We start from the raw sequence: 24,759 nt of genomic DNA, 5'->3' as shown, positions 1-24,759 counted from the left end.
AGACACAGTTCTTATGGTCCTGTAGCTCAAACTCTAGAATTACAACTCTTAATTTTTAAGTACTTTATATAATTTGCCCCTCTACCCCCAATTCCAATAACCTAACTTTTTTTTAAACTTTGTGTTTATAAATCCTATGGAAAATATGGTAATTATATAGATGCATGGTTTCTTGTGTTTAGGAGGCTACCAGTAATTTAAAATTTTCTTCTTTTGTCCTTGTTTACATTTTCCAAATTTTCCACCATAAAAGTGTATTTATTTTTGTGCAAAGCAAAATAACATTTAAAACCTATGTTATCAATTTAGCAATATGGTAATTCAATTCTCCAAAGTTTTTATATCCATTATTGTCCTGAAATAGAGTTGGTTACAAGATAACAAACTCTTCAAGGATATTTACCTAGAAGATTTATGAAATACAAATGAGTATTCAGAGAACCCACCTTACATTATCTTTTAAGAAATTCAGTCTTGTTAGATCACATGCACACACAAAAGAATCAAAATTATGATAATGGGAAAATGGTGAGAAATTTTATTCATTTTTACTTATTTTTTTGTGTTTATTAAACTTTTACTCCATTGCAGACTGTTCGTTTAGGAATGTTTGAAATGCACTGTGAGGAATTAATCAGAGCTTTGGTGAAACGAGCAGATGTTATTTGTGGGAAACTTATAGCTAAAATGTTCAAAGATCATCAGGAAGTAAATACAAGGTATTTATATGATATTGATTACATTTTAATTTTTGGAAGAGGATGTTAAATAGAATGAACGGTTACTCAGCTGAAGTAATGGATTAGAAGAGTGTTATAAATTATCCAAAAGGTTATGCAAAACTTATTTCTACTCATCTTTAACTGTCATTTTGTGATGTGATCATTATTAGTATCATTACTTTTTTCACCCACAAATGTGCCGCCCCAATTGTCTGAGTTGAGGCAGTATTAAAATGTGTTTGCATTTCTTTTGTATAAGTCAAAGTAGACATTATTTAACTTTAGAAGTTTAAATTTGTGTAATCAATACAAAAGTGAATTTTCAAAGAAGATTTGCACAGTAGTTTCATAAGTGCTAAGAGATCTTCAAACTTGAAACTTGACCTTAATATTACTCACGAAGACTATGGTAACTTATTATCTTATCTGGAAACTCATTTGTTAACTAATCTGGAGATTTTTAGGAAAACCAACTCATGTTAAATGAATTCATAGAGCACTATTGTGTAAGGTAAAATACCTGTTTATTTAAGATGAGAAGTATAACTACTATAACTAGTCTTCCAAAAATTAATTTTTAGTTTTCCTCTGTGAACCTCTTTACTGGCATCAGTTACATGGGGGAAAACCCCCAAATTATCAGAATGCATTTTATGATTACAGTAGCAGAGAAAACAATAGACCATTAAAAATACTTTTTCTAAACTTTATTTACCTACCATGTATTATGCACAAGACTAGGCACTTAGAATCTCTACATGAATAAAATTCAGAAGGAAGTTATAATGTAGAAGGGGAAGAAGGTGTACAAATTGGTAAATTACAGTAAGGCGTAGTGACTGTGTGCCGAGCCACAGAGGCCAAACAGAGAAGGGCATGATTAATTTTCTCCCAAGGGGCTTGGGGGAGAGGTGAAAATCAGCAAAGTCTGCAAAGAGGAAGTGATGTGTGAGTTTCATTCTGAAGGACAAGGAGGAGTCTGCCAGGTGAACATATGGGTGAAGGAATTTTAGGTAGAGAAGATATTATGTAGAAGGCAGCGAGGTGTGAAAGTGGCTTAGTGTATTCTAAGAACTAGAGTGGTTCTAGGAGTGGTTTGTGTTGCTTTCACAGACCCTGGAAGGGAAAAAAGGTGAGGGGAAAGGCTGGGTGGAGGCTGTGTGTGGAAGGGGACTGGATTTGGGCACCTTATCTTGGAACCAGACTGTATTTTCAGTTTAAAGCATCTTTTTCTCTAAAAGTACTGGAAAAATAGTAAAAATGTCTTCTACTTTTAACTTTTCATGCTAGGTGAAGTATTTGTTTTAATGTCACAGCACCCTGCCTCCTACTTTACCCTCTAAGCTCAGGACAGTTCTACTTTTGGCACTTCCTCTCACCAGAGTTCCTGGATGTACAGAGGACACATCACGACTATTACAGGAGCCATTTGACACAAGTAACCTTAACTTCTTTCCCCTCCTTGCTTGGCTCAATTGACCTCCCCATGACAAGCTTCACATCCTCAGAGGACAGGAGTCTCACTCCACTCAAAGTTTCCCTGTGCCTGGGAGTGCTGCCCCATTGCCTCCCCTGGTTCTGGACCTGACTCCATCAGTCATCCCCTTGGTGTCACTTAGTTTGGACCTCTCCTCTGTTGATTCCACTTCTGAAGTTTATAAACATATTCAAAACTCTCTTTTATTGTCTAACCTCCCTGTTTCAACCAAGCATCATCACCATGCTATTCTCTCCTTCACCTCACAGCCCATCTTACTGAAGGATTTTTCTACACATTTTATCTAGACTTCCTTAGCTCTTACTTCCTCTTTTTTCAAAGTAACATCCTTATTTATACTTGCCACAACACAAATCAGTAGAAAATATTAGCATATTACCAGATGTTTCTGAGCACATGTGCCTTTCAATCATTCCTTTCAAGTAGAGTTATTCACTTTGTGTCTTCTTAACCACATCTCTGTTAGAGCCCTTAGAACCCTAGATTGGAAATGATTGCTTAGAGTCCTGCCCCTCTTATGGACGGGATAGTGAGAAGCTTGAGGACATTATTCATTTCTGTGTCTCTGCCACTTAATATCATACTATATTTTGCTGTATGTGAGGTACATTTTTGCCCAAATTTTTGAGGGAAAAATAAGGATATGCATTATGCAGGGATAGTAGTACTATTTGTTAGCAGTACATAAAATTTCTTGTACCTCATATCTGTTCTTTTTTTCTTACACCCCCCACATCTGTTCTTATGTTTTGTAATTATTTATACATAAAATTTCTTATACCATAATATGTTAAAAATAAATGCTAAAATTCCTTTATAATACAGATAGTACCTAAATATTAACAAATAAACATTTGAATGAAAAAATTAAAATGAAAGACTTTTTCCTAGAAGAATGGGCAAAAAACATGGGTGCACATTATATATAGATGTACATTATACATGGTGAAATACAGGTAGTTGGAAACGTAATAGGTAATCATTAAATATGTATTGAATAAATACATAAATGTACATAATTTTGCTTTTAATGCATTAGATGTCAAATAGATAATTTATAATTTTATTTTTCATGTAATGGAACATTTAAAAATATACTCGACTATATATATGTGTATATACACACACATATATATACATAAATTTAATTGCAAATATGTAAGGTTGGTTTTGCTTGGTATTTCAGATTATGCCAAGAATTTGAGAAGATAGCTGAAAAAGCTCTTAGTACTCCTCCAAATACAGCAGAACTGATGGAAATGAAGGTATTGTTTATGGACTCTTTATATCAGTTAATTATTGACACAATAATACAGAGTAACAAATCACTCCAAAAGTTAAGCTAAAGGTTAAAAATGATGACTTTTAAAGACTTAGTTTATGAGTCTGAATTTTGGTGATTGAGGTTGGACTCTCCTGACAGTTCTTGTCTTGACAGGGTCACTCTGTTGGGCACTCATTCAGTTGGGTCAGCCAGCCCTCAGTTGGGTTGACTACTTTACTTATCCTTTAGCAATTTGCCCTAGCAATTTCCACTTGTCCCTCAAACTTGAGCAGGCTCACCTGGGCATGTTCTTATGACATAGTAGAGACATACAAGCAAGCACAATTGTACAAAATTTCAAATTTTGTGATATTAGCTATGTGATATTAGCTAACATCTGATTGACCAATCCAGTCAAAGTGAGAGGACACCACCCAGCATGGTTACTGGATCAGTGAAATATTGGAGCAAGTAATGTAATTATGTACCAGGATATTTTGAGAGGACAGTTAATAATTATTACCATGCTAACCAGTATAAACCAGGACTTATTGGACAACCTAAGAAGTGTAGTCACTCTTCTCTTGTTTTATCAACAAATACTTAATCCTTGAGTAATATAGTCTTTTCTATAAAAGCTACATTTTGTTTATATTAAAATTTTCCAAGGTAATTGACTGAAGTATATTTCAAGCATATAATTTATGATACTGAAAATAGTAAGTCTCATTTTCATCATTTTTCATGTTACTTATGACTTTCAAGTCTACTTGATGGCAATAAAATAATATAGTTAATCACCATTTTGTTTTATTCTATTTTCATTCATATAACATTAAACTTTTACAGAATTCTTTTAAAAAAATAATCTAGCATTCCCCAATCCAATATATGACTCTTTTATTTTTGATTTTAGAATATTTAAGACATAAAATCATTCACAACTTTCTATAAGCGTAGAATTTCATTAGTTGTAGAATGGCAAATGATACTTTGGTAATGGATGATTGTAAATGTTGGGGTGTTCTTAAATTGTGAATTCCTCTCTATTAAAGGAAAATTCCTTTGGAAAAAAATGAATATCTAGTATGAAAAGTTTCATTTATTTATTTTCCTTGCCATCACTGCAAATACTTAGAAACTTTGGATTATTTACTGTGAATTTCTACTATACATAACAATCTTTAACAGAATTAGCAAATAGGATTCATTGCCTGGTATTTCAAACATTTCTATGTCTTAAAAAAGATTATCCTCTTGTGGGCAAAACAGCTGCAAATTTATTCAGTGATTCTTTATGAGGTAGTAAGGAAATAAAAATACAGTTATTTGACTACACGGAAAACTGATTAAAGCACAAAAATTAATTTTCAATTAGACAGTTTGTCATTTGTGGAAACCATTATTGTTCACATCCTATTTGTTTGGATTTGCAACGTAAAAGCATTTAGTCTAGTTATTTTAATGTTGTATCAATGAAGCTTTCTAGGTAAGTTTGCTTGTTTTTTTCTGTTTAGTTATGAAAGTAAAATTTAGACAACATGGAGTTGACTAAAGAGTAGAATTTCTCCCTTTCCCATAATTCCCTTCTTTAGTGTAATGGTTCTTTATAGTTTGGTGTGAATACTTCTCTTTCCAAACTTGTTTTTCTACATGTTTTCAAAGGAAAAGAGATGAGAGAGAGAGAGAGAGAGAGATTAAAGATTAAAAAGAGCTTCAAAATTTTTTAAAAATTAGAATTGTTTACTTCATGGTCAGGAGTTGGGGTATAAGAATAGGAAGATGAACATAGGTGGTTATAAGTGATTGCCAGTTTTCTCATTTTTAGTTGGATAGCAGATTTCTTTTAGAAGTTTATATTATTAGAATATATAAACAAATATATATATGTAAAATCCTTGAGAGAACTATATGGATATCTGTACATGCACATATGCATATGTTCATACATACACACCCCTACAGGAGGTCTTTCAGGAAATTATCCAGCCACATACTATGAAAAAATAGAGACACATATTGAAGAAGATACAAGATATGAGAAACATCATACATAGGATAATGATGCCCCAGGCCCCTTCAAAGTAGGCACCTTGGCTCCTCACCCAGTACTCCCAGCATCTCTTCCACTGTTCAAAATACTCTGCAAAATCCTTTGTTGGGATCTCCATCAGCTATTTGGTGTTTTTCTGAAACTCATCCCTTTCAAATACAATTTTAGTTTTGGGAAAAGCCAAAAGTTGCTGGGCACCAAATCTGGGATATCGAGGAAACTGAGTCATCTGGATTATTTGCTGTTTCACCAAAAAGCTCTGCACTAGTAGTGATGAATGGGCAGGCAGTTGTCGTGATGAAGCCACCAGTTGCCACGTGTCCATAGCTGTGGTTTTCATTGCATTGCATGTTTCAACCAATGAAGAACATGGAGGTAGTACTCCTTATTAATTGTTTGGCCTGGAGCAGTGTATTCATGATGGACAACACCTTCACCACCAAACTCACAGTTAACATGGTCCTGGTCTTTCTGTGACTTTACCACACCTACTGAGTATGGACAACCAGGCAACTTTCCTTGGGATGACTGGGCTTTCGTTCTGGATCATTCCTGTAGGCCCATGATTCATTTCTGCTCATGACCTTCCTGAAGAAATCTTCTTCACTGTAGTAGTTTGAAACAAGTCGTTAGCAAATGTAGTGCGGTGTTCCTTCTGCTCTGGGAGCAGAAGTCAGGAACACATTTTGCCATAACATGTTTCATGCCAACATCCTGTGTCAGAATCTCGTACATGGTCGTTTTTGGAATCCCCAGATCAGCTGCTAGTTCTCACACTGTCAGACACCAATCCTTGTTAATAGTAGCCCTGTCCACGTTCAATATTCGCAGATATTCTGCTTATTACAGGCCTTCCAGAATTACAGGTCTCACTTCTACAGATTCTCGGCCATCTTTGAGGTCTTTGTGCCAGACTTTATTGTGCCGCACTCATTGCATCATCCCCAAAAGCCTTCTGAATCATCTGAGTAGTTTCTATGGAGGGGTGTTGGAGTTTAACACAAAATCTGATGCCAATTCATTGCTCCACTCACTCTGTCATTTTGAATGCGAGGCCACACAGTATGCATATCCACTAAATAGCCTCTAGCACCTCACAGATAAGAACTGTGAAGCAGTCCTCATTCATGCATGCTCATTCCAGCCCACCCTCCTTGGCTACCAGGTTACATCGATGTCTTACAGACTGTTCCCGTTATATGAACAGTGTCTGGATACTTTCTGGACAGACCTCAATATATGTGCCCACAGAGATTTGTCCCCGAAGAGCCAAGGCAAAATACGTTAGTCACTCAACTATACACCTTCCCTGTATTTTTCCTACTTGATAACTAGGGCTATATTTCCCATAATAAATATCCAGTTACTCCAATATGATTTGTCCAATATGTTTTGATTTAAATGATTTGTCATTTCACTCCTGATTTGAACTGTACATTTTTCAATACTAAATTTATCCTAACTCTTTCTGTTCTACTCCATCCCATATTGCTGGGCCAGAACAAGAACTGTCTAATTACTGCATCTGTTTAGTATACCCTGATATTTGTCAGTGCTAGCCTCTATCATCTATACGGCTACAGGTGACCTAATTTTTTTTTTTTTTTTGTAGTTGTCATTGTTGTTTAGTAGGCCTGGGCTGGGTTTGAACCGGCCAGCCCCAGTATATGTGGCCAGCACCCTAACCACTGAGCAACAGGTGTCCAGCCTAGAATTGGCTTCTTATCTTTCAGGAATCCACAGCATTCCTCCCTGGTTTTCCATTGGTTTTTGTGTGTTGTTAAAGTATTTTCTTTATTTCCTGCAGTTTTAGAAAAATGTTTGGGACAAATGAGAAATAAATTGTGCTGCACTTCCTTATCTTGAACCCAAAGTCTTGACTTCTAATTATGCAATGTGTATTACATAATTGCACAGGTTATTTTATTTATTTATTTTTTTGCACAGGTTATTTTGTGACATGATCTGTTCATTAAAACATACTGTCTGTAATTTTTGTTTTCTCTCAGGCTTATATTCAAAAAGTGGAGGCATCTGATATGATTGAACTGGAACAGAGATTAGTGGATTCCAAAAACTGCCTTGCTTTCCTTATTGAGTGTGCCAACTTTTCTCCAGCAGACATCAGGCTAAATAATAATGTTTTCCAGTGGCATGGAAGAATGGGAGAAATTTTTGAAGAACACAAGAAAATCATTAAAGAGAAAACAGAACAGTATCAAGACGGTCTGAAGGTTGGTTTCATGGATATTTTGAATTATTTTCATTTTCTGGAAATGTTTAACTTTTTTTATATGGCATTGTCAATGCCTTTATTTCATAGGCTACATATTTTAGTTTTCTCAAACTATAAATCTTAGTAGAAGACAGTACACATATCAAATCTTTTGTAATGCTTACTGTATGACTTAGGAGTGAGCAGTATGAGTTGATCATTGTGGGGTCATTTCTTGATTTTTCAAGGTAATAGGGAGAAAACATTGGACTATATTGCCCTCAAGTGATCATTAATAAAAATGGTATTTTTCTGATACAGTATATAGTACTATTTTCAGTTTATTGTCTGAGTGTCAAAGCTCCCTTGGTGAAATGTGTCTTTGTACCCCATAATCACTCAAACTCTCCTAAGCACTGTGCCAGAATCAGGACGCTGACATTCACTACCTGGTCTGACATATACAAGATGGTTTGTGTTTGCCTTTCTACCTGTCTAGTCCCACCGCCTAACTCTTCCCACTCTTTCCTTGTGACTCTTCAGTAAGCCTGACAGCTCCTAGGGGTCTGCTGTCCTGCTCCTGTCCTCTCCCGTACATTCTCCTGATTGCCCCAAGAAGGTACCCTTCCCATGCTTCTCTATCTGGCATGTTCTATTTGGTTCAGGCCTCAGTGCTGTTTCTCTGCATTTTTATCGTATCTCCACTGGGCTGATTATCTGATCATTATGTTGCTCTTTTCAGGTCTATATCCCCTTTGAACAGCTTGAGAGAGAGCAGGATGTTTAGTTTTTACCTTTTCTCCATTTCTATCCCACTACCTAACCCAGTGACTGACACACAGGAATACTATGAGCACCCCATAGCTCCTCTAGAGGAAGTGACTTCCTGTCTTCAGTCTTCTTTTACAGATGGAAGATTAAAGTCCCAAAGATTAAGAGCCATGTTCCTGGTCAGCCAGTAGAGATGTCCTTTGATAGCAAGCCTCACTCTCGTTCTACTATACTAAGTGAACTAACTGGCACGATATGTTTTTTGGAAGAACAAGTCATTAACTCTTTTCTAAAAACTCTTTTACATTGCAGTTTGTACTTCAGTTTCACATTCAGGCCATTTCAAAACTTTTAAAAACCCACAGAAAACATCCTGAATAGTAAATGATAAATGTGAGGATTATTGATACTTTGTTGTGAAGTATTGTGTACTATTCCACAAACTACCCATGATGTTGATGCATTTTTCCTCTCACTTTTTGTCCCCCTACTAGGCCAGCTGATGTCGCAATAGATTTTCCAGAAAACTAGAGAAAAGAGGACAGAAATCAGCCTAGATAATCTATAAAACAGAAAATCTATTTTTGAACAACCTAGATTTGACTTTGAATGTTTTATTCAGAACTGTTTTTTAGAGTCATTTAATTTGAAATGCCTGGTGAATAACAATTTTATAATAAGAGTTTCTCACTATAAAACACACACCTGTTTTACATCGGAACACTGTAGTTTTAGCTTTCAAGTCTAGATGCATTTGCCTTATTCATTCCTTGGGAAGAAAGCCATGGGACAAGAAAAGGAATACCTTGGAATACCTTGTTTTAATGTTGCTAATTGAAGTAATATCTGAGAATCAAAGGACAATTAAAGAAATCCAGGTTTTTCCTAGTTGTTTGTATAAATGTCACAGTTATCTCTATTCTAATCATCCCTTAGAATGATTGAGTTTTCTTTTAATGGCATACTTGGTTATTATGAGATTTTTCAAGTGCTTATGAATCATTTGTTAGCCTACAATCTTCATTATACTAAAGAGTGCCATTGTTTAACACCCATTTTATTATTCATTTTATTGGTTGGGATTTCTCATATAGTCTGAGTAAACTTTTTATAATCTGTGAATTAGAGCAATCTTAATCCATTAATTTAAAATTGTAAAAATCCTGCATACTTTAGATCTCATCATCTTCCAGATCATGTCTTTCTTTATGTTTTGCTAGTGATGAAATATAATAATAACTTTAATAACTCTTCACAAATATTTGAATTTTTCTTGATGTCAAGGACTTTTAACTTTTGAAAATAGTAACAACAAATATTGCTTTCATTAGTTACGGTGTGAGCGGTTTGTGGAGGAATTGGAGAGTTATGCTAAACAGGCAGAAGAATTTTATTCATTTGGAGATCTTCAAGATGTACAGCGGTACCTGAAAAAGGCTCAAACACTGAATACAAAGTTGGATTTAGCAGCAGACAAGGTATAATTCGAAACTTCTTAAAAGGATAAATTAATTCAAATGAAAAAGCTTTGGCTTTATATTAGGTATTTACCTTTAAGAAATAGATTCTAATAAACAGTTTGACGATATTTAATTAGGGAATAATACAAATGACACAAGTAGATTTCATAGGCATGCTTCAAGACGGAGAGCTACTGCTGTTTTCTATTGATAACAATACAGTTCAGAGGCCTTCCTCTATTATTTTAAAGAAGAGTTACATTTCAGTTTGCTTTTTAATTTTTTTTTTGCACTATCTAATCATTTGTATCATCATTCCACTATGAGAGTTGGGAATCCATATTTTTTAGCAGAAGCAGGTGCATGATGGCCCCTGGTTAGTGTTTAGTTTTTCATTCTTCCTGGAGGCCAGCTTAGATTTGATGATTGTGTTTTTAAATTAGGCCCATTGTTTTCTCTCACCAAGCCACTTTGTTCCCCATGCTGCTTTTTCAGAAATCAGCTTTTTAATTAGAATTCTCTAGGGGAGTGAAAGCTGTACCATTTGCCATATAAGATATTTAAAATTTTTAATTGTGTTTCTTATAAAAAAAGGGAAATATGAAAACACTATATTATGATATACTACCATTTTTCTTACACTGAAAGATTTTAATATCTTATCAGTTCAGGTAAATAAATGGTTTATAATAATCACAAATATGTCAATACACATTGAGAAAGGAGATATAGAGGTTAGAGATGATGTCAAAGGCTAAACATTTCAGTTAGTTAGAGGCATAAATTTAGAGGAGCTATTATACTCCTTAGTGACTATAGCTAATAGCAGTGTATCATATACTTAGAAATAGCTAAGAGAATAGACTTTGTAGTGTTCTCACTACAAAAATGAAGTATGTGAGGCAATGTGTATGTTAACTAGTTTGATTTACCCATTGCACAATGTGTATAGATCTCAAAATGTCATATTGTGGGCTCGGCGCCTGTGGCTTAAGCAGCTAAGGCACCAGCCACATACACCTAAGGTGGTGGGTTCAAATCCAGCCCGAGCCTGCCAAACAACAATAATGGCTGCAACCAAAAAATAGCTGGGCGTTGTGGCGGGTGCCTGTGGTCCCAGCTACTTGGGAGGCTGAAGCAGGAGACTCGCTTGAGCCCAGGAATTAGAGGTTGCTGTGAGCTGTGATGCCATAGCACCCTACCCAGGGGGATAGCTTGAGGCTCTGTCTCAAAAAAAAAAAAATGTCATATTGTGCACAATAAATATATGCACCTTTTTGCCAATTTAAAAGACATAAATAGGGAAAAGCAGTTACTGTTCAGTTTTTCAGAATGAAGTTTAGCATTAGGGCTTAGCAAGGATTTGGGGGGTCATGTTTAAATAGATATTTTATTATTATTTTTTTATTGTTGGGGATTCATTGAGGGTACAAAGAACCAGGTTACACTGATTGCATTTGTTAGGTTAAGTCCCTCTTATAATTGTGTCCCACCCCCAAAAGGTGTGCCACACACCATGACTTCCCACCCCCATCCCTCCTTCCTTCTCTCTGCTCTCCCCTTTTCCCACTAAATAGATATTTTAAAAAACATAATTTTCAATGCCATTCACTTTCCACACAACTAATATATTTAATACCTATCCTTTCAGATTGAACAGTTTAATGCAGAAGAAGAGGCATTTGGTTGGCTACCATCCATATATCCTCAACGTAAAAGAATCCAAGATGGTTTGAACCCTTATCTTCGTCTCTATGAAACTGCTGTTGAATTTAGCAACAAATATAGAACATGGACAGAAGGACCATATCACAAGGTGAATCCAGACCAACTAGAAGCAGATGTTGGAAATTACTGGAGAGGACTATATAAGCTGGAGAAAACGTTTCATGATTCTCCACATGCATTGGCAATGACAAAAAAAGTACGATCAAAGGTGGAGGACTTCAAGCAGCACATTCCTCTCATTCAAGTGGTCTGTAATCCTGGCTTGCGCTCCAGGCACTGGGAGGCCATGTCTGCCATTGCTGGTTTCCCCTTGCAGCCCGCGGATGACTCCACTGTCTTCTCATTTTTAGACATGAATCTGGACCCATATTTAGACAGATTTGAAGGTATTAGTGAAGCAGCTAGCAAAGAATATTCTCTTGAGAAGTCCCTGGAGAAGATGATCACGGAATGGGATGCAATGGAGTTTGTCATTCATCCTTACAGAGAAACTGGGACGAGTATTTTGTCATCAGTTGATGAAATTCAGATGTTGTTGGATGATCATATTATTAAAACACAAACCATGCGAGGATCTCCTTTTATTAAGCCCTATGAAAAACAAATGAGGTAAAATGATATTTGCATCACGTTGTTACCCAAATCACTTGTATTTTGAAAATTGCTTCTCCATTTCTACTTAACATTTTAAAAGTTTTTTTGTAAGAAGTGGTAACCTTCATTGCTTTTGGAATAGCACTGCTCCTTTGCTATCATCTCAGTGGTTTGTTAACATCTATATTCATAACAAAGGCAGTAAACAATATCCAGATATTCATTTTTATTGCTTACAATTTGATCTTATTTTTTGACTTTTAAAAATAATTTTGTATGTGTGCACGTAGCTTATAGAATGTACGAACTCTAAAAGTGAAGATAATGCTTTTTAAAGATACTAATTAGTTTATCGTAGATAATCCTTAAACATTTATTATAATTTTTATTCATATGCATGAAATGCATAATAAGTGAAAAAGACTAGAACTATAATTTTAGTCTGGAGCTTTAAGCATCATAAACAAAATTAAATTAAAGCCTTATTTTGTTCATCAATATCTTAGTTTTATAATTTGTATTAGATCAGTTTCATTTTACCTTAAAAAAACAGAGAACGTTTAAATTAGACTGTCAGGATGAATTTGCATGGCAAAGGAACGCTGACTGTGTGGTAGGGTCTGCCTCTGGTTACTGATACATCATCGGAAACTTGGGCACACTCTGACCACAGTTCATTGTCTTTGGTTGTTCTTTGCTTTGTCTTTGCTTCTTGCTGGTTTGCTCCAGTGTGCACATCGAAGAAGAATTTCTGTACTACTGTGGAAATGGTGTGTCTGGAGTCTTCTTAAGGGACTCTGCATGCTATCCCTAGTGAGTGGGAAGTTTTCTGCATGGGACAGGTATTAGAGAAAGCAGAGGCATTGTGTCTTCTTAAACAAAGAGGTTAAACAGAGTCATTGATAAACATTGAGTGAAAAATATTTGAGAGGTATTTGAAAATTTCTGGTGACTTGGAGAACTCTTATTAACCTTTCTTTGTTTTAAAGATCTAAAATTATAGCTCACCACATATAAATGATGAGAAATGTAAAATACCGTAAAACCATCCCACTTCTAAGTTCTGTTGCTATTAAGAAATCGTTCCTCTTTATGGGTTTTATCTCTGATATCAGAGTGGTTATAATACCTGTCTAGGTTCCAATCTTATCTCTATTGTTAGTTAACTGGCTAAACTTCCACCTGGCACTAATCTTGATGTGCCTTCCTCTCCTCATTGATAAATAGATATTCTAATAGACCCCACCTCATAAGTCGAAAACATGCCTTTAACTTTTGACTCCCCCAAAAGTTAGTAGCCTATTGTTAAGCAGAAAGCTTATCAATAACATAAACAATCAACTAAAACGTATTTTGTATATGATATATATTATATGTCTAGTGCACTCTTATAATAAAGTAAGTAGAGAAAAGAAAATATTATTGGGCAGTGCTGTGGCTCAAAGGAGTAGGGCACCGGCCCCACATGCTGGAGGTGGTGGGTTCAAACCCAGCCCCGGCCAAAAACTGCAGGAAAAAAACCAAATAAAGAAAGAAAGAAAAGAAAATATTATTAAGAAAATCATAAAGGAAAAAAATATATATTTATCATTCATTAAGTGGAAGTGAATCATTATTAAAGTCTTTATCCTTGACATCTTCACACTAAGTAGGGTGACAAAGAAGAAGAGGTGTAGCTGTCTCAGGGGTAGCAAAGGCAGGTAGAGGAGGTGGATGGGGAGGCAGAAAATGGAGGCACTCTTTGTGTCACTTTTCTTGAAACCTTCAAACCTGTATTGTTCAAGGGTCAAATGCATTTTATTTTAGAAATAAAGCCTTTTTGGCCTCAAATTATCAGAGAAAAGGATGTTAAAGGAAAGGAATCTGGATGTGACTATTTCTCCTCAGAAGCTCAGAGTAAACTTCGTGGGGACTATCTTTACTGTCTCCAGAATCTTGTTTTGTACCCTCTAGCCATGGAACTGGCTCACAGAGAGGTTTACTGTTCTGACATATCCAGAAACCAGCCCATTTATAGATTGACACATCTTAACGTATGTATCTTTATAAGCATATATGTTATATAGTTACTTAAAACAGATTTTTGTAGAAAAAGCTAGTAATTTATCTTTTTTAAGTAATTTATCTTTGAATGAAATTATATGAAAGGAAATGTGGAAATTGGAAAAACAACAGTGTATGTTGACTGTCTAATTGTGGTTTTGAGTTTCCCCTCTGAATCATTGCTTTTTTGCTGTTAGTAAAAACCCATCTGTGTCTTGCTCCTCAGAGAATGGGAAGGCAAGCTGCTACTGCTTCAGGAGATTCTGGATGAATGGCTCAAGGTCCAAGCCACGTGGCTGTATCTGGAGCCCATTTTCAGCTCTCCAGATATTATGTCTCAGATGCCAGAGGAAGGCAGAAGATTTACAGCTGTGGATAAAACATGGAGAGATATAATGAAAAGTGTCATACAAGTAGGTAAAAATCTCTAAAGCTATGATTATTTGGTTGAGGTGACATGATTTTTGTTTTCAAAAATGTGTATGAGCCATTATTGTTTTCAATAAACCATTATCTATCTTTTCCTCACATACAGTCATTCTCCTTTTTAGCTATTATTTTAGAATGTCAGGAGCAAGAAATATCAAAAGGAAAAATATTTTTAAAAAATCAAAAAAAATACCAAAAGCAAAAAGTTTTGACCTGATTGTTCCTTGAGGTCCAAATTGCATCATTTGGCTCGGTGCCTGTGGCTCAAGTGGCTAAGGCACCAGCCACGTACACCCAAGGTGGCAGTTTCGAATCCAGCCCCTCCCGCCAAACAACAATGACGGCTGCAACCAAAAAATAGCCGGGTGTTGTGGCGGGCGCCTGTGGTCCCAGCTACTTGGGAGGCAGAGGCATAAGACTCGCTTGAGCCCAGGAGTTGGAGGTTGCTGTGAGCTGAGATACCACGACACTCTACCCAGGGGGACAGCTTGAGGCTCCTGTCTCAAAAAAACAAAAAACAAAAAACAAATTGCATCATTTAATGACCTTTAGTTCTATTAATGGCTCTTCACTTGGTGATCTAGTAGTGTTATGCCCAGGAGTCTCTCAAAGACCACACCACCAGACAAGTCAAATTTAAAGAGGAGTCCTTTTATTGAAGAGCCTGCCGATGACTGCCTCAGTGTCCCAACATGGGGTTTCTGAGAGCAGCCCTGAGTTGTCTGTGGCTCTGGTTTTTATAGGGCAAAACTTTCACGGGGTGCAAGAAAGCATTATTACAGAAGCAAAAACAGCAGTTAAAGGGTAGAGGAATGACGAGGGTAGGACGGTTAGTCATTTTACACAATGCTATGATCACACAAGTGATTAGTGACTTTTCTTCCTTACAAAATAGGTATAAACCACAATGTCCTAGGTGGGGAATGCAGGGAGGGGAACTCACAGGTAAGGGTCATAAAAGGACATGATCATAAAAAGCTGTAATCACTAGGGCCATAATCACAAGCAAATGCATTTACAATTACTCAATGGGAAGGCAAATAAGAAGAACTAGTTTTGAAGATAAAAGGGAGTAAATAGTAACATGGAGTCAAGCTTGTTCTTTTAACATTTCAATATCATGTACGGATGGTATGAAGACCACCTTAACATGATCACAAGGGTTGTTGTCAAGAGGGAAGTTAGTGACTTTCTACGCAATACTTACCATTCTAACAGTTCTAACCAGGTACACTTAAAATACCATGCAATTGGGGGGGGGGGGAAGTGGAACCGGTTTTTTAAAAAAGCAATAAAATGTAACAAAACAGCAGAATGGAGTCAGGCCTGCTTTGCTTCCCCACTGATTCTCAGGAATAAGAGTTACAACAGAATGGAGTTAAGCCTGCTTCTCCTTCACCCTAACAGTAGGAGGACACCTGATGAGGTGCCTGCTGTCTCCATCTGTTCTATGTGTTGCAACACCACTGAAATTTCCTGTGGTAGAATCACATCAGCATGCCAACCATTCAATCAGCGTTTCTGTAGTAGGGAACTAAAGTAAAGACGAGTTGCAGAGATAAATAAATCTAGAGTCCAATAAATATAAACAAAATGCAGTGAAAAAATAAAAAAGCACACAAACACTATGGAGAATTTAGAAATGAAGTTAAGGAAGGAATTTTATTAAAGCCAGTAATACTTAAGCAAGTATGGGTTTTGTTCAATTCAGAAGACGTTACTTACTGCCTATGAAGCATAGATTGTGTTTCATTAAAGTTAAGATTAAAATAGAAAAAAGTCATTCAATTATATCATTTCCGATGTATTCAATACTAGTATTAAACCAGTTGACAAAGAAATACACATCCACACAAGAGGAAAACATAATTAAACTCAAGTGAGGGGGAGAGGGAAGAGCATGGGAGGACAGGGAGGAGAGGGAATGGTGTGTTCTCACCTACCAGGCAGAGTGTAAGGGGATGTGGCACACCCCCTACAATTTGGATTCTACCTAACAAGCACAAACTATGTAAAATCATCTGAACCTTTATATTAATCTGAAATTTAAAAAAATACACTATATCACTAAGTGAATGGAAACTTATGCATTGGTATTTTGATAAAATATCCTGTAAGATAGGATGAATATTATCTTAAAAGTTTTCTGCCCTGGGTGGCACCTGTGGCTCAAAGGAGGAGGGCGCCAGTCCCATATGCCAGACGTGGTAGGTTCAAACCCACTCACAGCCAAAAACTGCAAAAAAAAAATTTTTTTTCTGCCCTGAACCAGAAATGCATATCATTATATACTATTATTTAAACTTGGAATGTTGTCACTATAATCCTAAATACTGATAATACTGTACTGACATCAGGTATATGATTTGAGAGGAAAATACTCAGAGAAATAGACATGGGTTTAATTATTTAATAAGTTTACCTCATTTTAGGCAATACTTGAAACAAATTTCTATATAAACCAAACTTTTATAAAATTGATCACACCAGAATTAATTCCATATTTAAAGAACTTATTAGTGACTCACTTTGTAACATAATCATAACTCGTTGATTTATTTTTTAAATTTAGTTTTCATGGATAGTTTCCTTACAACAGTGCAAAATCCTTAAACCATGTATACATTTTCATGTGGAAAGGATGAAGTAGAATTTTTTTTGTCATTCAAAAAAGCAAAAAGAAGATGCTTCTATTCTTTTATTGTAATTAAAAAAAAATTCTTTGCCAAATATTTGATCAAAATTACTCTTCAAAGTCTCATATTGGTAAGGAATTTTATAGATATTTCAATATCTGAGAAAGGGCAGCCATGCTAGACCCTAGTAAATAAAAGAGGCAGATTTTTGTTCCTATAAAACTGCTAAATTAAAAGCAAACAGACAAAAATATTCCAATTACTTGCACTTATTCCTAAATAAGCAAGTATATATTTTTCAAGGGTGGTGGTGGTGGTGACACTTTATTTACTTGGCTGTTAGACTATCCTTCTCATCTGCTTTGTATTTTCTCTTTCTTAATATGTTAGTATCAGGATAGCTTTTGTTCATATTCTCAAAAGCTTTGAAAATATGAAATAAACATAAACTCATATTCTCGCAAGAAGTCTGATGTGGTAGTCCATGTAGTAGAGGCCATGGGATTAACTGTAGAGTACAAAAGGTTATCACTTTCATTCTTAGGGATTCCAATAAAAGTTTCTTTTAGAGGCTTGGCGCCTGTGGCTCAAGTGGCTAAGGCACCAGCCACATACACCTAAGGTGGCAGGTTCGAATCCAGCCCCCGGCCCGCCAAAACAACAATGACGGCTGCAACCAAAAAATAGCCAGGCGTTGTGGTGGGTGCCTGTGGTCCCAGCTACTTGGGAGGCGGAGGCAGGAGACTCGCTTGAGCCCAGGAGTTAGAGGTTGCTGTGAGCTGTGATACCACGGCACTCTACCCAGGGGGATAGCTTGAGGCTCTGTCTCAAAAAAATATAAAAATAAAAATAAAAGTTTCTTTTAGAGATGAACAGAAGTTAAAAATAGGAGGCAAAAGCTATTGTTAATATAATTGGCTTGAGGTATCTTGGTTCCTAGAGGTATAAACATGAAATAATTTTATGTTTTTTGTGCCTGCTAGCAGCTATACTGGGCCAAAGCCCCTTTCTTGTTGGAAGAACCTCCCTTATTGATCCTTCAGGCTAATTCCAGAATTTTTTAGTCACTTTTCATAATTAAGATAGTTTTGTCTGTGAAGATGTGGCTGTACGTGTTTCAAAACTTCGATCTCATGTTTCTCTCTGAGCTCTTCTCCTCCCCACACTGCAGATAAACCTGAGGGTCCAGGGTCAGGAGATATGAGGACTATTCTCCATGGTATTTCTCTCCTTCCTGCACTTATCACCCAGTGTTGGGACAAGGGCAAGGTGAAGAGGAGGGAGGGAGGGAGGGATGCGCAGGGAGGGAGAAAGGCAGACTAAGATGGTGAGAGCATGTGAGAGTAAAAGACAATTTTCTGATGCAACTGATGCTGTAAAATAGACCATTCTCTTTGTTGGTGGTCAGCAATGCCCAGGGACTGTGCCTTTATTGGTGGTCATCACAACTGGTGCAGCTTTTTAACCACTGTGGGCAGGTGATGTGCACAGATTGACTCAGTGCAGGCAAGAAGCCCACCCAGCTCTGGCTGCTGAGGGACACCACCCTTAGCATCTCCTTAGGTTTTTTCATCCTTTGGGAGATTTGGCTACATCTCCAACTTGACTTTCTAATAGTGGCTTTGCCACATGTTCTTAATGTATCTCTTTGCCCCATACTTAGCAATATTTCACAGAACAGTAGCCTTTAATTGCATCTGCCTGCTATAGCCCAAAGGCGGAGTCTACAGAAAGGCAGGCTACATCTTCAGTACCTCTTAGTAACTTTGAGCTGTCCTTCCTTCTCCTGGCTGTCCCACTGCACCATGTTCTCCCAGGGTTCTCTCTCTGCTCTCATAGCACTGGAGCAGTTCAGTACACCTGGTAACTGGGCAGATGTCCAGCTGGGGAGATGATGCTAGCCTCCTCTCTTTTCAGGCAGGTGAAAACTTTAGTAGGCACTCTCTTAGGCCCCCTTCCTAAGATTTAGGGGATGATAACTGGTTAATTGCCCACGAGATGGAGATGAAAGAAGCAGATATGTATACTTCATATATACTGCCTTTCTTTCTCAAAATTGGCTTCTGACTATGGGTGAACATTAGGGAAGTTAGGACTATGGGAATAGAGTTAGATTGATATAATAATGGAATGATCATATGAAAAGTTTTGTGATCAGGGTCAGGTATGCAGGATAATGGGAGAGGACATGAGCCTTCACAAATTACATATTTCATTGGGGGCTTCGTGAGACAGCTGGGTACGAACATCAAAGGACTTCAGGAAAAAAGCCTGCAAGAACCTAGCTGGAGCCAGAAAGGACTCCAGGATAAAGGTCTGTAAGGGCCTGGCTGGGGACCTGAAAGGGCTTGGGAAACCATTTTAGGACAGCACATGCAGCTAACATTGAACGAGAAAGACTAGTTCATATGGGTGTGAGATAAGAAGATTCAGCTTTGTTGCCCCCAGCTCCTGAGAAGAGTAGGACATCAACTAATCTGCCCTGCGGGAACACAGAGGATTAACTGGTGGCATCTAGCTCCAAAGTCCATGTTCCCTTTTGCTTTGTTTTATGTAATCCTGTTAGTGATCGATAAGTATCTTAAGAAATAAAAGTAATGAAAATAACTAAAGAGCAATCGGGTGGATAATAGAGAATTAGGGCACAAGAAACCACAAGGATGATGTATGTTGTTATTGGAAACACCCATTGGGCTGATCATGAGAAAGTAATAAAAATGGAGTACGTCCGGTGTTTGGGGTCTGGTGTTTGCTATCTCTTGCACAAAAGGCATTGACCTCCCAGGCCCACTCTATAAACTCTATTTCTATTGTCTTCATTTTCCTCATTTCCTCATCACCTCAGAGGATTGGGGACACTCACAGGTTGTGTGGGGACTGGCTCTCTACATCTGACCTACTCAGATCTTTTGTATTCCACACAAGGTAAAAGAAGTCACTCTTGAATTTCTCCTCAAACACTTCCCTCTTCTAGAGTAACTCCATCAGTTTTGGTCAGGCTAGAATGACTTAGGAGTCATCCTTTATTTTTCTTTTCTCCTTTACTATAGTAAATATGATCATTTGACACCAAGCATCTCACCTCTTTCTAGTGAGCTGAAAAGCTGAAACAACTACATCTCCCAGACTTTCTAACATCTAGCTTTCTGGAACTGAATTACATCTCATCAATTAGATACTCTCATTTGGGGTATGGAAGCCATAAGTGAAACAGTGGTCATCTTCCTGTTATTTTATTTATTCCTGCTATCAAGCAAGATAATAAATACATGACTTTTTTTCTAATAAAACGTTAATGTCTGGTTAACAGTTTTATGAGTAGTGAGAGACATTGATGAACCCATACTCTGGTCCCTAGCATCATGATCACCATGATGGGTTCTTGAACTCAGTATTACCAGGGGTGTCCTTTTGCCCTGATTAGGGCAGAGGTAGTAACTTCTAGCAGGTCAGTTCCAGTGTTTAGGAGTTCTTCCTGTTTTCCCAGGCCTTCCAGTGATTTTATAATCACCTCATTGCCTGTGTTAAATCCCTTCTTGCTTAATATACCTAGAGAAATTCTGCTCTGAATTCAAATAAACATTCTAAAACCTCAAGGATGGAGATCTAGGATTGTATATGACCCACTTGGGCTTTAGGGAAGTGAAGATCTAGTTGTCATTTGAATTAAACCTGGTTGTGCCTAGAATGCAGTGCAAAATCGCTTCCTTAAATCATGCTTTCAGTCTTCTGGAATGAACAGTTTTATTTTACAGGCAAGTATTTGGTGGACCAAGTAGCTTCTGGAGTAGGTGATTCTGGTAAGAATTTGAAATACAATGAATGTGAGATAGGCTGAATTTTTTCAAAAACACTGGAGAAATTTAAAAAATGGCATAATATAGAGTTTTTAATTTTTTGCTGAAGATGTGGTCAATGGAAAAAAATGCTTCTGTGATGCTCCTCAAAGAGCCTTTTATTTCTCAGAGATACAAGTTTGATGTAGTCAAAAATGAGTTACATGATATGATTCCGAGTTACCACATTTCAACATAATAATAATTCACAGCTTTTCTAGATCTGTTATGTGAAAAATAATTTACTCATTGGGAAAGAGTGGCATGCAGAGAACTGGAAATGGGGATATTTGGGAAAATATGATTGACTTTATGTACCCTGACTCTAAAATTCTACTGAGCCTTCCTTGCCAGAAGCCTTAGCAGAAGTCTGCAGAACCATGAGTGGCAATGTATTGTAGTGGTGCTTGTCTAGTAAGGAAAGAACTTAAGTTAATGTGGTCAAATATGTTGATGTTAGCATACTTACCAGAGATCTTGTTTCCATGTGCTAGTTAAGGAATTGTGGTTCCATTTACTTGCTTTGTTGACCAAAACCTGGCTTCCTTGGTGGCCTATCTCAATAATATTGAAGTGATAGAATATGTGATTTTAAGAAACTAGAGACTGGATTCTTATGGGTGTGTATACAAAATGTGCTTATACCTTCTAGAAGTGGAAATTACAACCCCACTTAAGATCGGCCTTAGAGAATATTAGGAATGGGATCCTTCTAGTGAGCTTAACTTCAATGAGTATATTACTTTTTTTTTCTTGCTTGGAAAGAGTGCTTGCTGTCAGATGTGTGGATTTACATTGATCATGATTAGTAGCAGACAGTATTTCTGCATAATCAAGGACTTAGAAACAAGTTTGAAGGATGGAGGAAGTCTGGAGAAGAGGTCTGTAAGAGATTACAGAATAGACTCACATGCGGACATGTTGTGTTCTGTGTCCTGAATAAAAGGTACCACTACAAAAGAGGCACCTAGTATATGGTTGACCAGTTGACCTATTTTGTAAATGTCAACTAGCATATACCAATATGTGCACAGTGAGATATGAAATAGAATAATCATGTGATATGTTGTCCAAACTGGAAAACATTTGAGAGTTAAAGCAATTAATAATTAATCCAGGAAAGCAAGCATAAAGCAGAAGTAACTCTCCTAGTTTCACTGGGATATACAGTATGGTCACTTCAGCTATAAATAAAGAAATCATGATGGCAGGGATGGGAATTAGGAAAGATTTACCATCACAGGCTACTCCTCACCCTGGGTACTCAAGCTGCCAACAGCAGAAATTAACATACTGCTTCTGTTACAGCCCCATACCTGGAAGGACCAGGCAGGCATTAGGAGGGAACTAAATACTACATTGGCCCTCTTTCAATATGGAAGTAAGCAATGATTTGTCTGCACAAGATGGATTTTTCTTTTCCTACCCCAAGCTTCTGCCCATTCTGGTTATTCATTGACTTATTGAATGACTTATTCGTTGTCAGAGTTTCCCTACAACGTTGCTTCTGCTAAGGAACTAATGAAGCCGTTGCCTAACACTCATGAGATTTATAGTTCCTACCATGAGGGCTGACCTTATAAAAAGTGAAATAACTCTAATAGAAGATTCATTTGCTGTCCCTGAGGGAAGATGAGGGAAGATAACAGTTTGTAAGTTTGGGGTGCAGTTCTAGTCTACAAATGGCATTTGTTCTCCACCAGCTCCAAGTATATGGTGACCCCTATAGGCAGAGTACGTGGTTCTGAGAATTAAGGTGTGAACATAGGAGTGATACATCTCTCCAATTCATCAAATGAGCTTTTCGCAATAACTTTGCTTCTCATTTTTTTGCTTTTCTAGTTGAAATTAAGTAAAGATTATCTTAACTAGATTAACTCATCTTAGTATCCAAAGGAGAAATGCCTCTGTGTGGGGACATGGCAATGGTTTCCTTAAATGGGAAGCTCTTGATCTGCTCCCTTTACTCTTACAGGTTTGTTTTCATAACTTTTCATGCGACTATTGCATTCCTTCTTCTTTTGTTTTAAAACCAGAAATATCAAACGTGCTATACCCAAGAACCTTTGCACTGGCTAGATCCTCTTCTTGGAGTGCTCTATTTCCAAATATCTGAAGAGCTAATGCTTCACTTCCTTGAAGTTTTTCCCCAAATATTACCTTGGAGGAGGCTCACATTGAGAAACATATTTGAAACTGACCTGCCTTTGCCTGTTTTGGGCACTCCTTATTCCCCTTTCTTTTGTGTACCATCGATTGTCTTTTAAGTTGCTGTATAATTTATGAATTATGTTTGTTATTTATTATCTGCCTTCCCCATGGAGGCTGGGGTCTTTATTTTGTTCATTGTTGTTGCCCAAGAACTAAACAGTGATTGATATGTGGGTGTAGCAAGGTAGCTGGCCTTCAATATTTATTTGTGGAATGAATAAATGAATAATTGAGACTGATCCTGGGATTAATTACTACTAGTTCTAAGGATTCTGCCTTTATTCCAAAAAGCCTTCTCTAAAATTTTAATTTTAGGTAAGTGGGCCTTGAGACCTAGATTAATCCTAGAAATATCCTGGATCTTAAATGAAAGAATTTCTATTCTTGATGAGGTCAAAGAATCTTAAGGGGGCTTATCATTTTATTCTGTCAACCCATATTTTCTTTCTTAATGCAAAAGGTTTAATAAGGATCTTATAAATTTTCTGCTGTCCAGGGATTTCAGATTAGGAAGTTTATGCTTCCACAAATTTACTGAGCAGGCTTGAGCTTAATTCCACTAAATATACAAAACTGTATTTTCTGTGGAGCTTTCTGACAGCTGTAATTAGAAGGCACCCTCTGTATACCCAAATTAAAGTTTCAGGCCCTTGATACCACAGATGGTTAGTTTAGAAATGTAAATCAACCAGTAGATTGTCGTTTGAACTAATGAGATTGGTGGATGCTTGTGAAGCAAAAGAAGACACATGAAAGTTGTAAAATTGTTCCATTAACACAAAAATATGACAGTTAATAATTCATTTTTTCCCCTTCAGGAGACAGAAAGTGATTAAAGTGTCGAGGAAGTCATACTAAATTTTAAACTTCAGGTAGCTCCTGTTATAACATCTTATTGTTAAGCCCTGAAAACATAGCTCAAAAGCATCAGTCTGGTACCACCTGGAGGGTTTCATGTTCCTATGGTTCCCCTGTATGTCTGCAGACTTAACTCATCCTCATTCATTCAACCATTCAACAAATATTCATGGAATGCCTATTCTGTCCCAGGATTTTATGGCAATCCTTAAAGTAGTTTAAAGTCAGTTTTATTTTACAATGATGAATATCTTCCTTGAAGGATGGCAGATTATAAAGTGCTCATTTTAACTCCATAAAGCTGATGGATTGATATAGATGCTTCATTCTTCCCTTTTCTCCAGAGTCTCGCTCTCTTTGAAAGACAATTCTGAGCGTGGGGAGTGAGAAGGGTAGTTCTGGGCATCATATTAGTCACTCCAAGTATGATATCTAATTTAG

General features: G+C 36.9%; 1 protein-coding gene across 1 annotated transcript in view; it reads left to right on the top strand.

The window, feature by feature from the left end:
- Nucleotides 1–24,759, top strand: part of DNAH7 (dynein axonemal heavy chain 7) — a 272,843-nt gene that overhangs the window by 64,813 nt on the left and 183,271 nt on the right. Inside the window, exons 13-18 of the mRNA XM_003796072.2 lie at nt 592–719; nt 3,407–3,485; nt 7,547–7,771; nt 9,855–10,001; nt 11,635–12,320; nt 14,575–14,761. Coding sequence (XP_003796120.1) covers nt 592–719; nt 3,407–3,485; nt 7,547–7,771; nt 9,855–10,001; nt 11,635–12,320; nt 14,575–14,761 — 1,452 coding nt within the window. The remainder of the gene's footprint in view (nt 1–591; nt 720–3,406; nt 3,486–7,546; nt 7,772–9,854; nt 10,002–11,634; nt 12,321–14,574; nt 14,762–24,759) is intronic.

This window comes from Otolemur garnettii, unplaced genomic scaffold, assembly GCF_000181295.1.
Source record: "Otolemur garnettii isolate 467f Iridium unplaced genomic scaffold, OtoGar3 scaffold00100, whole genome shotgun sequence".
NCBI classification, from domain to species: domain Eukaryota; kingdom Metazoa; phylum Chordata; class Mammalia; order Primates; family Galagidae; genus Otolemur; species Otolemur garnettii.
This window is presented reverse-complemented; position numbering and strand designations above follow the sequence as displayed.